General features: G+C 38.7%; 2 protein-coding genes across 3 annotated transcripts; one reads left to right on the plus strand and one right to left on the minus strand.

Annotated features, from left to right (window-relative positions):
* Positions 1-1176: 1176 nt before the first annotated feature.
* Positions 1177-3535, plus strand: LOC143878343 (auxin canalization protein (DUF828)). Its single transcript, XM_077380643.1, has 8 exons — positions 1177-1349; positions 1429-1507; positions 1751-1819; positions 1960-2317; positions 2406-2570; positions 2696-2745; positions 3113-3170; positions 3333-3535. The coding sequence occupies exons 1-8, from the start codon at positions 1177-1179 to the stop codon at positions 3533-3535; spliced, it is 1155 nt and encodes a 384-aa protein (XP_077236758.1).
* A 361-nt stretch (positions 3536-3896) lies between these two features.
* LOC143879635 (GCN5-related N-acetyltransferase 7, chloroplastic-like) lies at positions 3897-13235 on the minus strand. 2 transcript variants are annotated; one of them, XM_077382116.1, is made up of 5 exons: positions 12792-13231; positions 11999-12154; positions 10096-10191; positions 8708-8828; positions 3897-4296 (listed from the first exon to the last, which is right to left on the minus strand). In XM_077382116.1, the coding sequence occupies exons 1-5, from the start codon at positions 13128-13130 to the stop codon at positions 4121-4123; spliced, it is 888 nt and encodes a 295-aa protein (XP_077238231.1). In that variant the 5' UTR covers positions 13131-13231; the 3' UTR covers positions 3897-4120. The 2 variants fall into 2 exon arrangements, with proteins under 2 accessions (XP_077238231.1, XP_077238232.1); XM_077382117.1 differs by lacking the exon at positions 10096-10191 and having other exon boundaries at positions 12792-13235.
* Positions 13236-19678: the final 6443 nt, after the last annotated feature.

The following is a 19678-nucleotide window of genomic DNA, read 5'->3' on the forward strand; positions in this document are numbered from 1 at the left end:
ACTAAACACCCCTAAGCAAGCCAATAAAGACCCACAAATTTCAGTCAGTTGAGAGCATAAAGCAACCTCATATACAACTTTAAAAAAGGTGATAAACCAACCCATATGTTGCAACAAATAAAATGCTCAACCAACTTCCATCATTTCTACTTTATAAGGAAATTTAATCAACAATATAGTTTGATTGGTGCACTGTTGAATGCGTGAAGTTTATAATAAAGAATGCTTAGTCTCAATGATACATGTCTTCTCTTTTGAACACTCATATTTCACAAGGGTGGCCCCGATTGCACGTTGAGCTATAATGCTTCACAGTTCTTTAGATGCCTATCCTCTTTCTTTTTCTCCTTTTGGGGTTAATGTGTGAAAGGTAGTGGCTCCCACCAAGTCTAAGAAGCAATCCCAACATATCTTCATTTGGAAACTCTCAGTACTTGGAATTTATGGCTTGAAACTCCAGCATATCTTCATTTCCAAATCTTCATTTGGAAGCTCCCATCTGTTGCCCTCTCCCTCCTTTCTCTATTGAATTTTATGATTCTATCATGGTTGGCATGTGTTCCTGTACATTGATTCTTTCAGAATTCTCTAATCAAAACCAGTTTTATACATGATTTTGCTAATCCTAGAGGGCCCCTTTGTTTCCCAACTTCATATATTTTATAAACCAGTGTTGTGGATGATAGTGCCAACTGTCATCTCACTTTAGAAACATTCTTCTACAGTTTTTTATTCCACCTGAAGTCCCCACTCCCTTTTTTCGATAATGGCAGTACTCCTATCTTTTCTAAGAGGTTAAGACAACAGCCAATTGGCGAAGCTTAAACTAGTGGATGCCAATATCAAAACAAGGGGGTTGCTGATCATCATCCTCTTTTTCCATTTTCATTTTCCCTTTTTAGTGTTTTATCAGTTTTCAAGGTAGACAACTCCAATACTTTCATGTTTGTTAGGTACAGAGCAGATGTGGATGGTGGGTTGCCTGTGTGTTAAGAAGCCAAGTTCTATCCAGGAGATAATGGTAATTTAGTAAATTTGTTGGGGTCATTGAAGTCATTTCGCCTCTTCATGCATAGTATATATATAATATCTCATTGTCTTACTATTATCATTCATTAGTAGCCTTTCTCATTTGCTTAAGTTCATCTCCAAGTTTTTTTCTCTTGCTTTAATTGCATGGATTCAGATATGAAGATGACAGCTCCTGAAGCCACTTTGGATTCAATGGATTTTCTTTCGCGTGCATGGTTTAACACTACAATTCATGTCGTAGAACCGATGGTGGATGATAGATCAATCATGCTCCAAGAGAACCTCGTCAAGACGTTTAAGACTGACATAAAAGCTCCGCTATCGGTGAGTAACAATCGAAGGATTTGCTCCTAATCTGATCTCTTTACATTAAATTAATCTAGATTGGCTCATCAGAAGGAATAACATGCAGAGGATGGACATGGATGATGGAGATGTCAAGGCAATACCATCATGGAAATCTGATGACCTGAAGGTAAGTGAAATATGTGTAAGGTGTCGAGAGAAATATATATTGTGACTAGTGAGTTTTTAAAACAACTCTTAGCTATTCTAGCCTTAAAATTTTCTATAGATTCACTTGTTCTAAGTTTCTTTATAAATATTCATTTACAACTTATTGATTTGCATTAGAATGAAAATATGCTTACTCACAAACAAGCACAAGTGATTATGTTAGATAATACTATTACTGAACTTATGTAATTTCTTTCTTTAGTCGTGGATATGCATGCAAAAGGCAATGCACCCAGAACTAAACTACGGCCGTTGTTTCCGAAAGAAATGGGTATGGAGCTTAATCATTTGATTTTCATTTTGATATCTTTTCATTTAGTTACACCCAGATGGAGTAACTAAATGCATCATATAAGAATTCACATCTTTAACTATTTCACGGCTGATGAGGAAGTAAAACAGTCTCTGCAGATGCCATGGAAGCTAATGCCATTCAAGGGAATCTCTATAAAGAAATGGGTGAAGGATTTGAAGCAGAAGAGGAAGGAAGAAGAGAGGTTGCAGAAAGCTGAGGTACATGCAGCCATAACTGTTGCAGGTGTCGCAGCCGCACTTGCAGCTGTTGCGGCAGAGAACGCAAAAAACAACCAACCCAACACTACCAAAGAGGCCGCAGTGGCATCAGCCGCGGCTTTGGTTGCAGCCCAATGTGCTCAAGTCGCAGAAGACATGGGTGCGAACCACGAGCAGCTAAGTGCAGCCATGGGTTCAGCCATGACTACTACCAATGCAGCCAACATCTTTACACTAACAGCTGCAGCTGCAACATGTACTTAATAGTACCCTCTCTCTAATGATTCTTCTTTTCAAGTTTTGGGTTTTGTGGGATGTGACTTTATTTTGCCTTTATTCTATAGCATTGAGAGGAGCAGCTACACTTAGAGCAAGGCCTGGTCGTAGAGAAAGAGATGGAATTGCACCCCCACTTCCACTCAAGGAAAAAAAGGACTTGGGTTTTGACTTTGGGAAGTACAGGATTTTGCTGGCAAAGGGTTCTCAAGTTATTGTAAGAACATCAGATGGTAAGTGGTTGCTATTTTTTTATTTCTTCTTGGGAAATTCGTTTACATATTTTTGGAATGGTATGGGAGAGATCTTGATCAGTTACTTTTCTCTTTATCTTGTTTTCTTTGTTTCTATTTTCTAGGCAAATGCAAGTTAAGATTTGTTTCAGTTATCCTCGACAGCAAAGCCAAGGTCAGCTCCCCCCTTTTTCTTTTTAATAAAAAAAACCTTTTTATGTGCCACTCTAATATACACCAAAACTCAGTGTACCAACCATCTCAAGCGATGTTCAGTGCACTTGCCCACTGATCCTAGCCATCCAATTGACTGATTGCCTCTTGGATGGATCATAGCATGACAAAATCTGCTGCGTCCAGATTTTCCAATCAGCCAACTATCAAATGCTCCTATAATACAGTTATGAACATCCAACGGTGCAGTATTCATGATATGGCCCATCAAAGAGGCGGAACATTGAATGGACGGTCCGGATTGCTCGTAGAGATGTTTAAGTGCTTGAGTGCAAAATTTGATGGGTAATTCATTACTTTTATGACAGGTAATTCTGAGAACTAGGAAGATCAATGTGTTGAAGAGCTTTGCACGCACAAAAGAAAGTAAGTTCAGAGGTAGCTTTTTAATGATTAATGTTCATGTACAAATAACACACACAACACAAAGCAACTCAATAAAAGGTCATATTTAGGTTATTTGTCAATTTTCTTTAATGGGTGTGATTAAAGTTAAAGGTTTGAGGCTGCATCTTACATTGGCAACAGGCATAGTACTCAACTTACATGAGGACTCAATCAGTGAAGCAGACGCGCAGGTTCATTTCATAGCATTGACAACAAGTCGAGGGACAATCAAGCTAGAAATGAAAGATTACGCTCAATACAATGAATGGATTGTGACGATAAATCACATGCTAATGCTCTCCACCACCTTTACTGGATATGAAATCCAATTTTATAGGAATTGAACTGTTTGATTTGTTAAATATTCATCTTATTTTCTGTATCTAAATGGGTTATTCACAGCTTTCTAGAACAAAATCATGAACAATGTGTGAGAAAGAGATTTCATTTATTATTGTTTCTACATGTAAATATTAAGAAGGTTTTTTGGGTCACCCCATAAGCTCTTTGATTTTCTATGAGTATTTGACGAGGAAAACCACATATGCTTTCTGATCTGTGATTTTTCCCCCTTGTGGGGGAATCTCACCTTGACATGATGGTGCTGTTTTAAAATATGAACAATCTAGTTCCTACCATGTTCCTCTTGCAATGATTGTATGCCTGCTTTACACTTCAACATGCCAAAAGAAATGAAAACAAATGTCATTCAACATTAAAGAATATATTATTACTAAATAAAGTCTGTACAAAAGCTTATGGAATGGGAAATAGGTGTCGAGCCTAGTGTGCGCCGCACCACGGCGCTGCAAGTATAAGGCTTACAAGAATGGGGCACAAGTTTGAAACTAGCTTACCTACCGTAAAGATGACAAAAGGACCATAAGAAAACAAGCAAAAAAAAGGTGAATTATATTATGTATATTATATTAGAAATTGTGGGTAATTGTGGTGAGGTCAGCCCAAAGAAGAAATCGTCTGGGACGACCAAGAAATCTGGCTTGCCAAGCGGGTTCATCACTTTCATATACAAAACCACACTTCATATACAATTTCTTTGCCGCTTCATTGTCAACAGCAACATGGGAATACAGATCAGTTATGCCTGAAGAATACCGAGACTTAGTCAAACTATGTTCATCTTTTTTTCAACCAAAATAAAATTTTATGATGGTGTCTGCCAAATTGTATAAAGAGAGAAAAATGAAAAAGTGAGTGAACGACTATTTCAGCTTAAAACACATTTTCTGTTATTCTAGTATTTTTTAAAGAATCATCAAACTGCTGTTGTTTCTAGAGTTCTGTGTGCCAGACAAATGTATCAAAGAGTTCTGTGTGCCAGACAAATGTATCAAAGAGTGACACTCAACTTGCTGCATGGTAACATAGCCAGAATGAATAAATAAGCCCACGCAATAGCCAAGGTATACAATGAACTCTAAAGTACTAGCACAATCAAAGACAAAAACATGATGGACACAGGCTTCAAAAACCCGTGCTCAATCAACTTCTTTCAGGAACCTGTCGAGCTTGGGCTCATAATTCGATTGTAACTTTCTATGAATATGTTGTCTACGATGAGAAGTGTTTAAAATATGCTGTAGGGCGTAATAAGGTATACAGTAGTAAGTTATTTCCCAGTTATATATTGACATTATTTAGTACGGACTTACTCATAGCAAGTTCATATTATATGATCTGATTTACATTACCAGGGTAAGCTTGCTGGGGTCAACTTAGTGAGGGTAATGACACCAAAAATTATATACCTTGGGATTCCAATGTTCTAATAATAGGTCTCACTCCTGAGCATGAACAAAGCCTATTTTTATAGGCAGACCCACATATCCGACAGGTAGAGACCCTTGGAAATCATTATCAAAGCTATCACGGGTGATAGAGTCCTCAACATTTATGCTGCACATTGTATTCTTCCTTTTATTGGATTGATAGCCCTCAATTTCCTCAATGAAGAGGTTGATCAATCTTTCCCAAGGAAGCCTCGGATGCTGCAAACATATAAGAAAACAGAGATAAAGGGATCTTGTCTAAACCTCCAGAGATCTCTCAAGGAACTGAGTTTGCACACCATTTACCATTACTTCAAACCAACTTGATTTCATGAGTGCCCATGTCAAGATGAGCCACTCAAACTAATCATAATCCCTCTCTAGATCTGGCTTTGTTATATATTCCAAGTTAGATCTACGATTGCAATCCATCAGTTTGCTACCACTGTGATTCCATCTAGAGCTTGCTGCCCTGCCATAAGATTATTCCAGTTTAGGGGCACCAGAGAAGCTATAACATGTTAAGTAAAGATAGCTGAGACTACTGTTTCAAAACTCGAACACAGACGAGAACTCAGCCGAGGTAAAAGGGATTCTACTTTGGCCGGTCAATGTTTGACACGGTATATTTTTCATTAATTCGAGGGGAATCAAAGAAATTTTGATTGACTTGGTAAGGCAAAATCATACGAGAGAGAGAGAGAGAGAGAACTCGGACAAGGTAAAAGGAAGTCGACCCACGCAAGTCAAAAATTGACTTTGGTAGTTTTCCAATAGCGGCAGACTTTCAGATAAAATCATATAAACTCCCCCAACTAGGTATATAGGTCTGAACTAAGCATATCACAAACATTTCTTATTTTTAAAGTGGTTGCTATAAATAATGTGTATAAGCCTTCAAGAAGCTATGGGAAGTAATCAAAATTCACCACCATTTGCAGTTTTTATCTTTGCATTCGATGAGTGAGTGGGGATTAAACTTGAATTTGCAAACGTTCTTGCATTATTACATTGATTTGCCCAAGTCGACTTGGTATTGTCCCTACTATAAAATGTTTTTCCTCCTTTCAGTCAATAAAAGAACTCGCTGCTTCAATCTTTTGACTCAACCAAGTCGACATAGATTTTTGCTCCAAGTATGAGTTTTTAAACAGTGATTTCTTGCTGTAGAATTTTATCATTTTTTATTAGTTCTGTAGAAATTCATCATTATTTACATAATTCCAAAAAGTCAAGGAAAATGGACATGAAGAAACACTACGTTTGGGAACCTTAACCATTTGTTAGATTGTAGGCAATATATATTATTAGTTTGTAGCATATACTTTGCATGTTGGGATAGTCTTTTTTTTTTTCAAAAAAAAAAAACAAGACTATTTTGGAAGCTAGTCAATGATGACCCTCCATGGATTCACCTATATAAGCATTGTAATATCCAAAATTCTGGAAAGAGCTGAGCTCTTGAAGGGGAAGCATATAAAGGAAGAGTATGAGCACCTTACGTGATTCATTTCTTCCCCCCAAAGCCCCTATCCATTTCACTCAGAAAGTGCTTCCACCCGAAGCCCCTATGATTACTTCCATTTGAAGAGACTGATTTGCGCCAAAAGTACTAGACTTTGATAAAAGGAATAGGGTGGTGAAGATATTTAATAATAATTTATAAAATAGACTAGAAAGCTGGTCTCGTCCTATATCGTTGGTGATTGGGACCATTGATCTGATGGTCCGACATAAGACAATCTAGAGCAGCCAAGCCCAATGTTGAATGGAGATCACATAAGCAAGATTGAGGCATGCAAAGAATCAATGGCGTAAACACATCTTAAAGGATGCATTTTTTATCAAGCATGATCAAAGGTCCAGAATCACTCGATGAGGGTGGAACCAAGGGTAATTAGGCCGGATTTGTGATAGCCAACAATATTGATGTACCTGATCCTTTTATATGTATCAATATGACCATGTTGTACGTTGATTGTTTTCGTTCATGAAAGCAAAACGTGTAATAGCTATAGTAAAATTTTATAATATTTGTTTGCGGAAAGCTAAACTCAAGGGCATCCTTGCATAGATAAGATGAAAGGGCACCCCCATTGGTCGAAAGTCGCCAAAGGCTTTCGACCAATGGGGGTGCCCTTTCATCTTATTTATTCAAGGGTGCCCATTAGTTTAGCATTCCTCTACTTGTTTTATTTCACTTCTATAAGTATTTTGGGTCTTTTAATTCCTTTATTTCTTTCTTTGACTAATATTTTTTGAACGGTTTTTCCTAATATTTTTTTACTTTCCATTTTTAAATGAATGGAGCACCAAGTTCAGGTTTTTTTTCGCAGCTTGCCGAGATAACAGATACATTGCCAGATGTTGGGCCAACATCAAGTCGGTTCCGCAATAATAAAACCACTCGTCAGGTTTTTTTTTTTTTTAAACTAAGAAGCCACTCGTCAGTTGAAATATGATAATAAAATGTTTAAGTGATTTAATGGATAGCTCTTTAGAAGCAGGAATCTTCCTCCTGGGTGCCGCTCCCAAGCTAGAACCGTGATTCGGCGCTCCTTAGGCAGGGAACCGCTCCCATGGCGCTCTCGAAGAGACGAAAAAACGCTCACATGATGCTTGCAACCTATTTCTATTACTCCATCGACTTACCATCACCAACTAACTTGCATCAAACTCCTCCAACTCTTCAAAGTACTTCATTAGAGCATAGACTATCATCACCACCTAACTTGCATCAAACTCCTCCAACTCTTCAAAGTACTTCATTAGAGCAAGCACAAACACGTCTTCAGAAGGCATAAGGAAAGAGAGCATGAAAATGAAGATAGTTAGAAATTACTACGCTTTTATGCACTTAGATTTTGAAAGATATATATGAAGATGGTTAGAAATTACTATTTTTTGATATACTTGAATTTTGAAAAGCATATAAAGAAAATATTACATAAACGCTCCCATGGCGCTCCCAACCTTAGACTCTTTTATAGCCCCTCACGCTTCCCCGCCCCTGCTCCCGCCCCCGCACCCACGTTGTGCTTCTAAGGATAGCTCTGTGAAGCCGTGCATATTCTTTGGGCTGTAGAGTGTTATCTCAAACATGAAATATTGATGGACCCAATAAACAATGGGAAATTTAATCCGTCATTCAAAGATAACGAGGTGAGTGTTGACATTGGAGCTCCCAAAAGTCAAACATGGTAACTCGTTGAGAATTTTAACAAACAAGAAAGTTAACTGAAGCCTTCGGTCTTTTCGATAAATGCTTTTAGATGTGATAATCATATTAATAACAGAGCAATCAGCAACACAAAACAAAAAAATTATGCAAGAACCTGAAATGACAAAAATACCCTTACATTTAATACATAGTTCTCAATTTTTAGACTCCACTTTTAACTTTCCATATTCAAGGAAAGGTTTGGCACATTAGACATAAAATAGTTCCACTACTGGGCCTTCCAGATTATAGGTTTAGAGAAGAGGTCTCTTCTCTTCCATTTCATAAGCTTCTATGTAAATTTAAATTTTCTTTACTCTTCACTATCCAAAGAAACATTAAACTTCAAAATTTCAGATACTTTTCCTGTTTTTCTGGAAAAATACAAAGTAATAAAATTATCATCAGCATAGAAGCATGCTTATAATGCATATGTAGTTTGCAAATGCTGACAACATTAGTGATCAAGAAAAATGAGCATGGAAAAATTATAAGAAAATCGTTACCCCATCCTCGAGCAATTTTTTTGGACTTGGAAACTAGTGCATAGCCCACACCATTTCTATGCAATTCCTTAGCCACACATACATTGCTGAGATATGCCCTTGCAAAATCAGCTCCAATGCCCTGTTAAAATTACTTCACTCCTAAGAGAGACGAAATTATAATATGATGAAATACTTGATTGTATCATGATCCTACTAAGCCAAAATTTTAGAACTAAAAGTTCTGTACAATAATAATTCAATGATATAAATAGAAAGAAACACAATTCATAGTAAAAAAAAATGCAAAAATAATATAAAAATCAAAGATTCTCTATTTGGATGTGGAAGTCAATTGCATTAAAGAACTTTGATTCCTACAGATTTGTAAGCAAATGGGAGAAAATTATATCCAACTTGTCCAAGCTGATCAAAATGTAAAGAAAGTCTCATCAAGTTTTCGAGGGTATTATTGGGATAGATGTGACTGAAGAGCTAACTACAAACTGCGGACCAATTTATAATGAGTATGCTTTATATTACAGAATCTAAAAATGTCCCTACTCGGTTGTTAAAGGATTTAGCCAGAAGAGCAACTGTTCTGCAAACATGATAGAGCTTTAAATACAACCTAGAAAATATCATGCATCAATGTTGGGCATATGGCACCATGATACAAGAGAAGGGCAGTCACGATTCAAGATAAGCAACGAGAAAAACAAATTGATCTGCCAACTTTTTAGTGAATGCCTTCTAGTGTAACATCACATGACCAAATATATGTGCAAAACTTAACAACAAAATCATCTGACCATAGTGGTCCCTCGGGAACTGCCCCTTTGATGCATAAATGAAGTTGACATTAAAAAAATGAAATTATTACGCTCTTCTCTTTTCTTTGTATCTGACCATATCAGTCCCCAGGGCACTGCCCCTTTGATGTATAAATGATGTTACCATTTGAAAAATAAAAATGAAACATGAAATATGCACAAGTAAGATTGCAAGTAACCTTGAATAAACCAACTAATTATCTTCACACAGAGTTCTCTTAACATTGAAGTTAGGCTGTGCAAGGTGTCAGAAACTGCAAAGTGTGAATACAATCAGGAAAGAAAAAGAAAAACTGGACCAGCCGACCTAGTAAGAAATGATCGAATCCGTAGATGATAATAAATGAAACTCCAGCAGGATATAAATTTCTCAAACTTGTCAATCTATATGATGAAATTGAATTCAAAAGAATGCAACCATTCAATCCCTTACAGTTTCATATAAATCATGATTGAAACAGTTTTCTTTCAGAAAAGGAAAAACAAAACCATTTCAAAACTTGAATTATTTCTGCTAATATATTTCCTGGAGGTCGTATTCTTTTTTGTGTAATTATATTGATATTCATAACCAACCTCTGGCTTCGTCCCTGTTATTTCATCCGCCAACCTCAGACACTGGTTAAGATCCAGGGTCCCAACCACTACTCGATCTTCTCCATTCTCAGAGAACTACAAAAGATAATAACAAAAATGATACTTCTCCATTCTCAGAGAACTACAAAAGATAATAACAAAAATGATACTTCTCCATTCTCAGAGAACTACAAAAGATAATAACAAAAATGATACTTTAGATGTTCACTCAGATTTGGATCAGTAACATTTCTTCTAGTAAACTACACAGAAAAAAAGTAATATTCCTTCCTGAGTGTCAATATAATTTGTAATTCTTCAAAAAAGAAGCTTGGACCAACCCAAAAGATATGAAAAAAAAATTGAAGGTATATATAACTTTGTCTGTATCTTGTCGAATTCTAGTGATCTCACACTAGATGTACACATACAAAAATTACAACTGGAAAAATGTTTACCAAATGAACACAAAAGAGCCATAAAGCCTTACACTTTAAAAGCTTTCCATCACCCACAACGCCATGGCCATATCTGATGCAGGAACAATTGAGCAGCAACATATGATGGAGATCAAACAAGCAATGACTAAATCAACTCGTAGGGTTTGAAACCCATACCACGGTTTTGGAGAAAAACTCCAATATGATATGTGACGGAGTTCAACCATGTGAAAGAGCCAAGGCACTCTTCACAAAGGATGTTCCAAAAATTTACTTTGTTCAATCTCTTTCTTTCCTCATGTCATTACATTATATAGATAGCCAAACCAAAAAATAGAAGCCCTAAATGCTAACGTAAGACCTAATAATTAATCTTAATCTTCCATCTAAAGCGGCACAAATAAAAGTTAGAAACATGACTAAAATAACCCAAAAAAAATTAGATATGTCAACTTTTAAAAAAACCCAAAAATAGAAATTCTGTAATAGATATGTAGCACGTCCGTAAATCATCCATAACTTCGGGAAATCACGATCGTGATCTTGGGCTCGTTCGATAGGTAACTGAAAAACCTTTCTAAGGATACCAAAATCAAGTCAAACGAACAAGATTTGATGCCTAAAAAGTAGGATAAATAAAAGATAACAACAATAGAAGTTGAAATAATGAATTGATCCACGTCACATGTTCTTGGTAGCTTCACCTGCATAAATATCACACCCTTTTACCTTTAGAATTGTAATCTTTGTTCGACCTGCAACAAAAATCTCACCCCGTCCCTCTAAAAACCTATGGCCGGTTCATCCCCTGAACCAAAACCCCCTTATTCCTTACAGCCTTGAACCGTTCCCATCAAACTCCAACCTTGCAACTACCTTAAGCCCAACCGAGACCCTACAAACACGTCCCTCAGCCCACATTTGGCCTTACGATCATTCCACATCCAGGCCCAGACTTCTAAAACTCCTAAATTTCAGACTGCTGCACCTTTGAGCTGTTACAGATTTGCAGCAGTTCCAAGATCCCCTCCTAAAACCTGTTACAGGCTAGAAGTTTTACTATATCTAAATCTCATGCCTAACTTTACTCTCCGGTAATGTTGTGGATCGGAAGTCCACTTCTTTTAAGTACACCACATGTAAAACTTATTTATTCTTGATCAATAAGAGATGCGTATTAACCAAACATACTGAAGTGTGGGCAAAGGTACAATGACAGATAGCTACATGAAAACAATACAAGGTTTCTTTAGGATAGACACATCATGAGCATTATAGAAACCTGAGCAAGCATGCTATAAGATTGTTGTCATTTCACACAGGCAATGGCTACAAGGATGTGGATAACCAATTGAATTGCATATATAAAGTATAAACATCAAACCCAAATGAAAATTCTTGCCCAATAAATCATGAAATTAGAAAATATAAAAACTATGTATATGATTGTGAATATAGCATACCTTACAGGCAGAGCAGAATTCATCTGAAGAGCTTAATAATTGCGATAATGGGAGCGTGGCATTTATGCAAGAAACCCTTTTAAACCCTATCCTCTTACCAGAAATACGGTCTTTTAATGCTTCGAATTCACGCTCTGCCAAGTACCCCTTATGATCCTAACAGAACTTGACAAGGAATAAATATCATCAGAGTATTAAAAGAGTAAATAGCTGGTGACCCTGTGCATTTCAAAATTCAACAAAAAGAGCCAAAAAAAACGCCATAGATGCAGCAATGTTACAAGCATAAAATCTCAATTTCAAGCCATGATATCAAGTATGGTCAAAACGATCGAATTACAGCACATGTTTCACTAAGGCCAGGCCATGCTTGGATTGCAAGAATATTTTGAAACAGTTTGGAAAGGAAAAATATTTTCCTAAAATTTCCTACTTTTTTTTAGGCGCGAAATAGATAACTTGAGCCAAATTTATCCAATTTTTAGTTAATGGGACCCTCAATTTATGATAATATCCTTCTAAATTAACCAAAATCACGTCATTTCCTTCTAAATTGTGGAAAGAAAAAAATCCAAAAAAAAAAACTTCCATCAGGAATTTTTTTCTTCTTGCAAATCCAAACAGGGCCTTGGTCACCAGAGCAATCCAAGCAGCAGTGAAATTCACTGACTCTACCAATCAATACAAAGAAGCATAACATCTAAAAGGGAAAAGGACAAAAAAAAAAAAAAACCCTAACCCTAAAAACTGTGTTTTTTTTAGACTTAAGAAGAACAACATACCAGTAGCTCACCTCGACACTATAAGTCTGGTTAATATCATAGAAGGATCGGACGCGGAGAGTAGCCGTGGCCCACAGCTCCTCATCGGAGACTGCTTCGGAGATGATCAATGAATTCCTTTCTAGGGTTAGGGCTTCCTCAGTGCAGAGCTGAGAGAAGATAAGTGGAAAATGGAGACGCTTTTTCCTCGCACAGAAAACACCGGAAAAGAAAATACGAGAATTAGGGCATTTTCGGGCGGAGGGGTAAAAAGGGAAAGGTTTGTAATTACGGGAGGTGGAGGTGGTGCGATCGGGATTTGAAAGGGAAGGAGGGCAGAGCCATTGTACGGACGAGGTGATAAGCGCCATTAACACCTCTCTCTTACTGGATCACAGAAAATATCATCATTCTCATCCTTTGAATACACCGTTACAGACGGAAGGGTGTTTAGGTAATTTCGTATTCTGGATTCTTTGCTTTGTCACGTTGGAAAAGAGTTTACTTTATCTCGATACCTCCAATGGAAATGGATATCGCGTTTCTTCCATCTGCACCGTCCATCTGGTGGGCCACTGTCCAAAAGGTCAACTGATTGGAATATCCTGGTCATCCGATTGGCGGTTTCAAAACAAATGATTGGAATAAAAGAAAGGAACTGTATTGCCTACTTCAAAATTAGGGAAATCCACCTATGTTGGTTTGTCCTATATGAACTTTTCTGCGTATAGGACAAACCAACATTGTTCAGGAAATGATATATATATTCTCCTCCTTTTCTTCCCCAGGCCACTCCCTTGTAGTCTAAAAAGATTAGTCATAAATACACTCGAGGGGAGTGGCCGACGGAGAAAAGAGGGCGAATATATCACCTTGATGGCCAGTACGAAAGGTGGTTCACCCCTCCACGCAGCCAGTACCAAAGGGGTTCATCTGCCGTCAAAAAACCCATTAAATTGTGACTACTAGCAAACCACCTTTCTCTCGATGCTAATATTAATGTTGGCGTGCCCGCTCTTAATTAAAAGAGAAAAGTGTTTCTAGTCCGGCCGACTAGAGATCATTCTCTAGTCCGTCACCCAAAAATACATGGGTCCCACATATTTGGGTGATCTAAAGCATTCATTTGATAGGCCTCATCATAGATAGGATGTCCACAAAAATTCAGCTTCATAGGATCTTCTTAATCCTTCGATTTGTAGAGTTAAAAAATGGACAGATTTGTGGCGGTTTATAGCCGTCCATTTTAAGCTCCACAAATCATAGGGTTGGGATGATCCTATGAAGCTAATTTCTTGTAGACACCGTCTCTATGTCAGAGCCCATCAAATGAATGCTTTACATCACCCAAATATGTGGGACCCATGTGTTTTTGGGTGGCGGACTAGAGAAGGATCTCTAGTCGGCCGGACTAGAAACACTTTCCTCTAATTAAAATAGATACCCCGGCCCCTACATAAGCTGATTGATCTACCCTAGTTAACATCATTTTTTATTTTCATAAGAGGACCACTCCTGAGAGCCTTTATCTACTTGGGAGTGCCTAGATGTACGTATCATTGAAGTAGAAGGAATATAGATTCCAATTTCTTTTTTTCTTTTTCTTTTTCTTTTTTTGCTCTTGCTCTTGTTCCCAAAGGAAAGTTAAATAGTAAAAAAAAAAAGAAAAAGAAGAAGATTGCATTTGGAAAATTTACAGCCACCAACGAGGACTATGATGCGAATAGTAAAAGGCAACCAAACAATGACAGGGAAAGGAAAATATAGCCGACTTCTTATCAAACTAAATTTATGAGAAATGTAGAAAGTTATGGAACTTTTGGTTCCCTATGTGGCTAACTAGTTTTCTTAATTAATTCCGAATTTCAATGAGGGATGTTTTTCATGAATTTTTGTGAATTATTCAATAATTCACGAATCTATTGAGTAGTTCACAAAAATTCATAAACTATCAAAGCTCTAAATTGATGAGAAGAATGTATAATATCATAGAACTTTGTTATTCCTGGAGCGACTATCATATTTACTAAACGCGGCTAATTTTAATTAATAGCAAACTTTCTCGAGAACCATTGAGGGAACCCTATGGTCTTCGATTCATCATCGAACATGCATCCCATCCATAAGATTATGGCCTACAAAGTCCGTGCTTTTAATTTCCGCTTTTAATTTCCTACAATGGAAATTGAAAGGATGCCTAACGGGGCTCTTGGGCACGAGGAAAGTTTAACCATTTATAACTTGCAAAAGACAAAAGAGAGTTGGGGTTTTGAGGAGAGATGAGATTACGGGAAGTGGGGAGAGATGAACAAAGATATCATCAAAATCATGGATATTGAAATCTTAGAGTTGAGTTCCTTCTGATCCACATAGAAGAACCCAACCAGGATTAGAGCTAGATAGATTCCTTTCACCTTCTTCATGAAAATTTTCTAACGGATTCATTTAGCCGACCCCAACTAGTTTGGGACAACGGATTTGTTGAGTTGAGTTGAGTTGAGAGTTGAGTTCCTTCCCAAGGTGATCATTAGACAAACAATGATCCATTTTAGCCTTTTCTTATAGAAAAAATTATAGGATACATTATAGGGATCAGGATTATTACGCGAAGTTATGGTGTCCTAGGATCTTTATCATCGTACATATATAAGACCGACCCATAAATTGCGACATTGATAAAAGGGATCAGCTAGAGTATATTGCAAAAGGCATTTCGCAGATGGTATGATTCATCTGACAGCAGCCACAGAGGTTCACTTTTCAACAGATTTTGTCTTCACTCACGAGGTGGCTGTTGTCAAATGCAACAGACCATCCGCGAAATGCCTTTTGCGATGGACGCTAGCAAATGCCTTGATACAAACTATGAATCTCGAGTACAATACCTTATAGGACCAATCAATCGCAATATTGATACAAAATTAGAGTAAATCTTAATAAGTCATATAAAACAATTTAATGTACTATTTGCCCTTCATCAGCTTTGCTAGGAGAGGAATCACTCAAATTTTTAGGGAAATGATAAATGCGCCCCTTATCATCACTAGGGACACCCAATAGCAGTGTATCAATGACTGCAGAGGGGCTGATGTACTTCACGTCAGAAGGATTCAACATATTTTGATTGCCACGTATGCAGTTGGTTGTCCCAAGTGATGAAAAGGGGCGCATTTATCATTTCCCAATTTTTATTGTAAAATGATGTTGGAGGAGTTTTCTTTTCTCCATTGGTACTTTATTATCCAATCGGGATAGGTTTCTTCTAGGGCCTGGAATAATCGGTGTTGCACCAACTATTAGATATATGAGATTCTGTATTGTAAACTTTAATTTTTCCAATTATTAAATATGAAAGAGATTTTCTGAGCATACATTCTCTATCGTTTTATATAATTTCACATGACCCACCCATACAAAATATTTGAGGGATATGGAACCCACTACCATGTTTTGATAATGGGTCAAACTCACCTTGTCTTTTATTATTTACCCAACTATTAAAAGGAATTACAATTCTCAAAATGTTCTCAGCAGTCAATTAAATTGGAAAAAAAAACAGGTGAGTTTGTCTCACTGTCAAAACATAGTAATGCAAACCCGTACGGGTGTGGCTCTTTGGCTTAAAGTCGTGAGTATGCTCCCCGGTGACGAGAGTTTGAATCCCCTGGCCATGCCCGATGCGTGTGGTTTACCGGTGATTGCGCGCATCCGTAGGGAATAGTCCCCCGTAAAAATTGGGGTGGGGATACTCTATGTCATTAAAAAAACATATTAATGCATGCAAATATCAGTAGCCTGAGAATTATACATTAACAATGAAAAAGGAGGCCTTTGTCCCCAGGCCGCACTTTTTTGAAGAATCCTGCACCCAAGGGCATACAGCCTGGCAGGCCTTCCCTTCCCGCCGAAGCTTCATGGGTGTTGCCCTGTTCCCCGATCATATGTTTTGATGTGAGCTATACTCTGCGATGAGCCACATAGGCGCTGAAAAAGGAGGCCTTTGTCCCCAGCCAGCACTTTTTCGAAGAATCCTGCACCCATGGGCCTATGGTTTGGCAGGCCTTCCCTGTCCGCCGTAGCTTCATGGGTGTTGCCCCGTTCCCCAATCATATGTTTGGATGCGAGCTATACTCTGCAAGGAGTCACACGGGCACATGGCCTTGCTTGTGTTGCCATGTTTCCTTCCCGCCGAGCGCAGCGAGCAGGCCTTCCCCACTCCCTTCATCCAAGCAAGGATGGGACGGTAAGTAGAAACATAACCCGGCATGGCCGTAGGTAAGAGCGGGGGACACTTTTTTCGGTGGGTAGGTTATATGTGTATGTAGGGGGTTAGTGGGCACATGCACTAGTAGATGCGGAGGTAGATTAGGAGGTAGGGAGCAACTCGGGTTGGTTTGGGTTGAGGCCAACCCGACCCGAGGTCCAACCCGATCCAAACCAAGGAATCCATTTTTCCAAACCGAACCCGACCCGACCCGACCCGACCCGAACCGAACGCGACCCGACCCGACCCGAGTGCAACCCAACTCGCGAGTTTTTTAGCTTACAAAAACAAAAAAATGATAAGAAATGTTGGGTTTGACTAGGGTCGGGTTGAACCCAACCCGAGTTGCAACCCTAGACAGAAGGTAAGTGAGCATCACTATGTCAGCAGGTATGTGCGATTTTTTTTTATTTTTTTTTGGTAAGTAAGTTAGGGTTAGGCAGACCCCGACCAGCTAAAATTAATGAGAAAGAGTATTACAATCTAAGGGGGCTCAAAGGCCAACAGGCGAGGAACATGCTCCCAGGCAACAAAAAGAACAAAAGAGACAAGAAGAAACATAAGAGATACAGAGCTATGTCCTTGTGTAGGGGACTCCAGCAGAATCTGTTGCAATAATATCTTTGAGAGGGTTTGGGATGGACGACGGAGGGATGTCATCACCCTTGCAAGGGCAGTCCTCTTTTGAAAGGAAATCAGCAGCTGAGTTTGCTTCTCTCCAAACATGAGTGACTTTCCAGTCAACAAAGGTAGCCAGACCAAGGTAGATTTTGTCCAACAAGGTGAGGGCCTTCCATGGGCAGGGGACTTGAGAGTTGATAATATTGACTGCATTGAGGGAGTCAGATTCAACCCAGATTCTGTTGAGGGCTTTTTCCTGAGCCAAAAAGATTCCATAGTCAATAGCTTTCAGCTCCAAGATTGTGATGTCGTCCCCAGAAGCAGGAATAGAGAAGAGGGCGAGAATAGAGTTGGGATTCCTAATTAGACCTCCCAAGGAGGCACCATTAACAAAAAGGGAAGCATCAGTGTTAATTTTGGCAACACCGACAGGGGGCTTGATCCAGGAGCAGGTTCGAGTTAGATTAGGTTTCAGATGGATAGGGATATTGAAATGGAGAGCAAATTGGAGACTTCTGGGGGAATGGTTATCATGGGGGTGGAGGAATCTAATTCTAGTTTGAATCTTGTCGATGATCAGATGAAGAATATCTCTTTTGTGGGTTGGGGTACCGCCGTGAAGTCTTGAATTTCTTTCCTGCCATATACAATATATGGCTGCCCCAAAAGAAACTTTCATGGCAATGGTATATTGGCTTGAGCCCCTGAATTGATTTCTCACCCATGCTTCTTCATCACATAGAGTTTTGCCAATTTTCCTTCTGTGATTAAATCTCCAGAGCAAAAAGTTCCAAATCCATTTGGAGAAGGCGCAATTAAAGAAAAGGTGGTTTACTGATTCAAGCCCAGAGTGACATAGAAGGCAAGCTTGATCAGTGGTAATACCCATGGAACACAGACGGTCTCTTGTTGGGAGTCTGTTGCTGATGGCTTGCCATGCTGTGAGAGCATGCCGGGGAATGTTTCCTGAAAACCAAATGGTTGAGCACCAGGGAACTTTCTGCGCTTTGATTCTGACTTCGTTCCAGGCTGATTTTGAGGTGAAAATACCATTTGAGCAAGGTTTCCAAATAGCTTTATCAGGGTAGCCAGGGCGGATGATTGCAGAAGAAATGGTCTTTTTTAAGACGGCGAGGTGGGGGAGATCAAACATCTGGTCCCAGATGCCATTAAGGAGAAGTCTACTTAGGTTGGTTTTCTTACTGATGTTGGTTTGAAGAGAGGCAGAAGAGATTTGGTTGGATATAGTCCCTTCAGGGTGCCAAGGGTGGTCCCAGAAGTTTATGTTTTCCCCTGTTCCAATAGAATAGCAAATGTGATTTTTCATGATGTCCCTGGTTTGGAAGATTCCCCTAAATCCCCATGAAGGATGACTGGGCATCTTCATTTGCCAAATGCTTTGGTTTTTTATGTATTTGAGTTGGACCCAGTCATTCCATAGGGATTTCCTATTCGAAATCAGCCCCCAGAATTGCTTCATTTGGCCAATACGGTTGGTGTCTCTGATTCTTCTCAGACCAGCTCCCCCTTCTCTTTTGGGAGTGCAAATGACCTCCCAAGAGATGGCATGAAATTTTTTGTGCCGATCATCTCCACTCCAAAAGAAATTTCTCAGGATTTTTTCAATATCATCTAACACTCCAGCTGGAATGTTGAAAGAAGAGGACCAATAAATCTGAAATGAGTTAAGGACAGACTTTATCAGCTCAAGTCTCCCAGCTCGGGATAGGTTTTTGTTGCACCACGTGGAGATCTTTTTCCTAACTTTAGAAACAAGGGGGATGCAATCAGTAGAGTTCATCCTGGAGGAGGTTAGGGGAAGACCAAGATATTTGATTGGGAGGGTGCCTTCAGGAACTTTTAGAATATCCAGGATGGTCTCTCTACCATGGGTGCAGGCTTTACTGAAGAAGATTTCGCTTTTACTTCGGTTAATGTCGAGGCCAGAGCACATTTTGAATCTATCAAGGCAACTAAGGATTGCTTTAGCTGTGGAAGGGGTTGCATCTGCAAAAATCATCACGTCATCTGCAA

This window comes from Tasmannia lanceolata, unplaced genomic scaffold (genome assembly GCF_043159265.1).
Source record: "Tasmannia lanceolata isolate RefF3 unplaced genomic scaffold, GAP_Taslan_0.1 ptg000006l, whole genome shotgun sequence".
Classification (NCBI taxonomy): domain Eukaryota; kingdom Viridiplantae; phylum Streptophyta; class Magnoliopsida; order Canellales; family Winteraceae; genus Tasmannia; species Tasmannia lanceolata.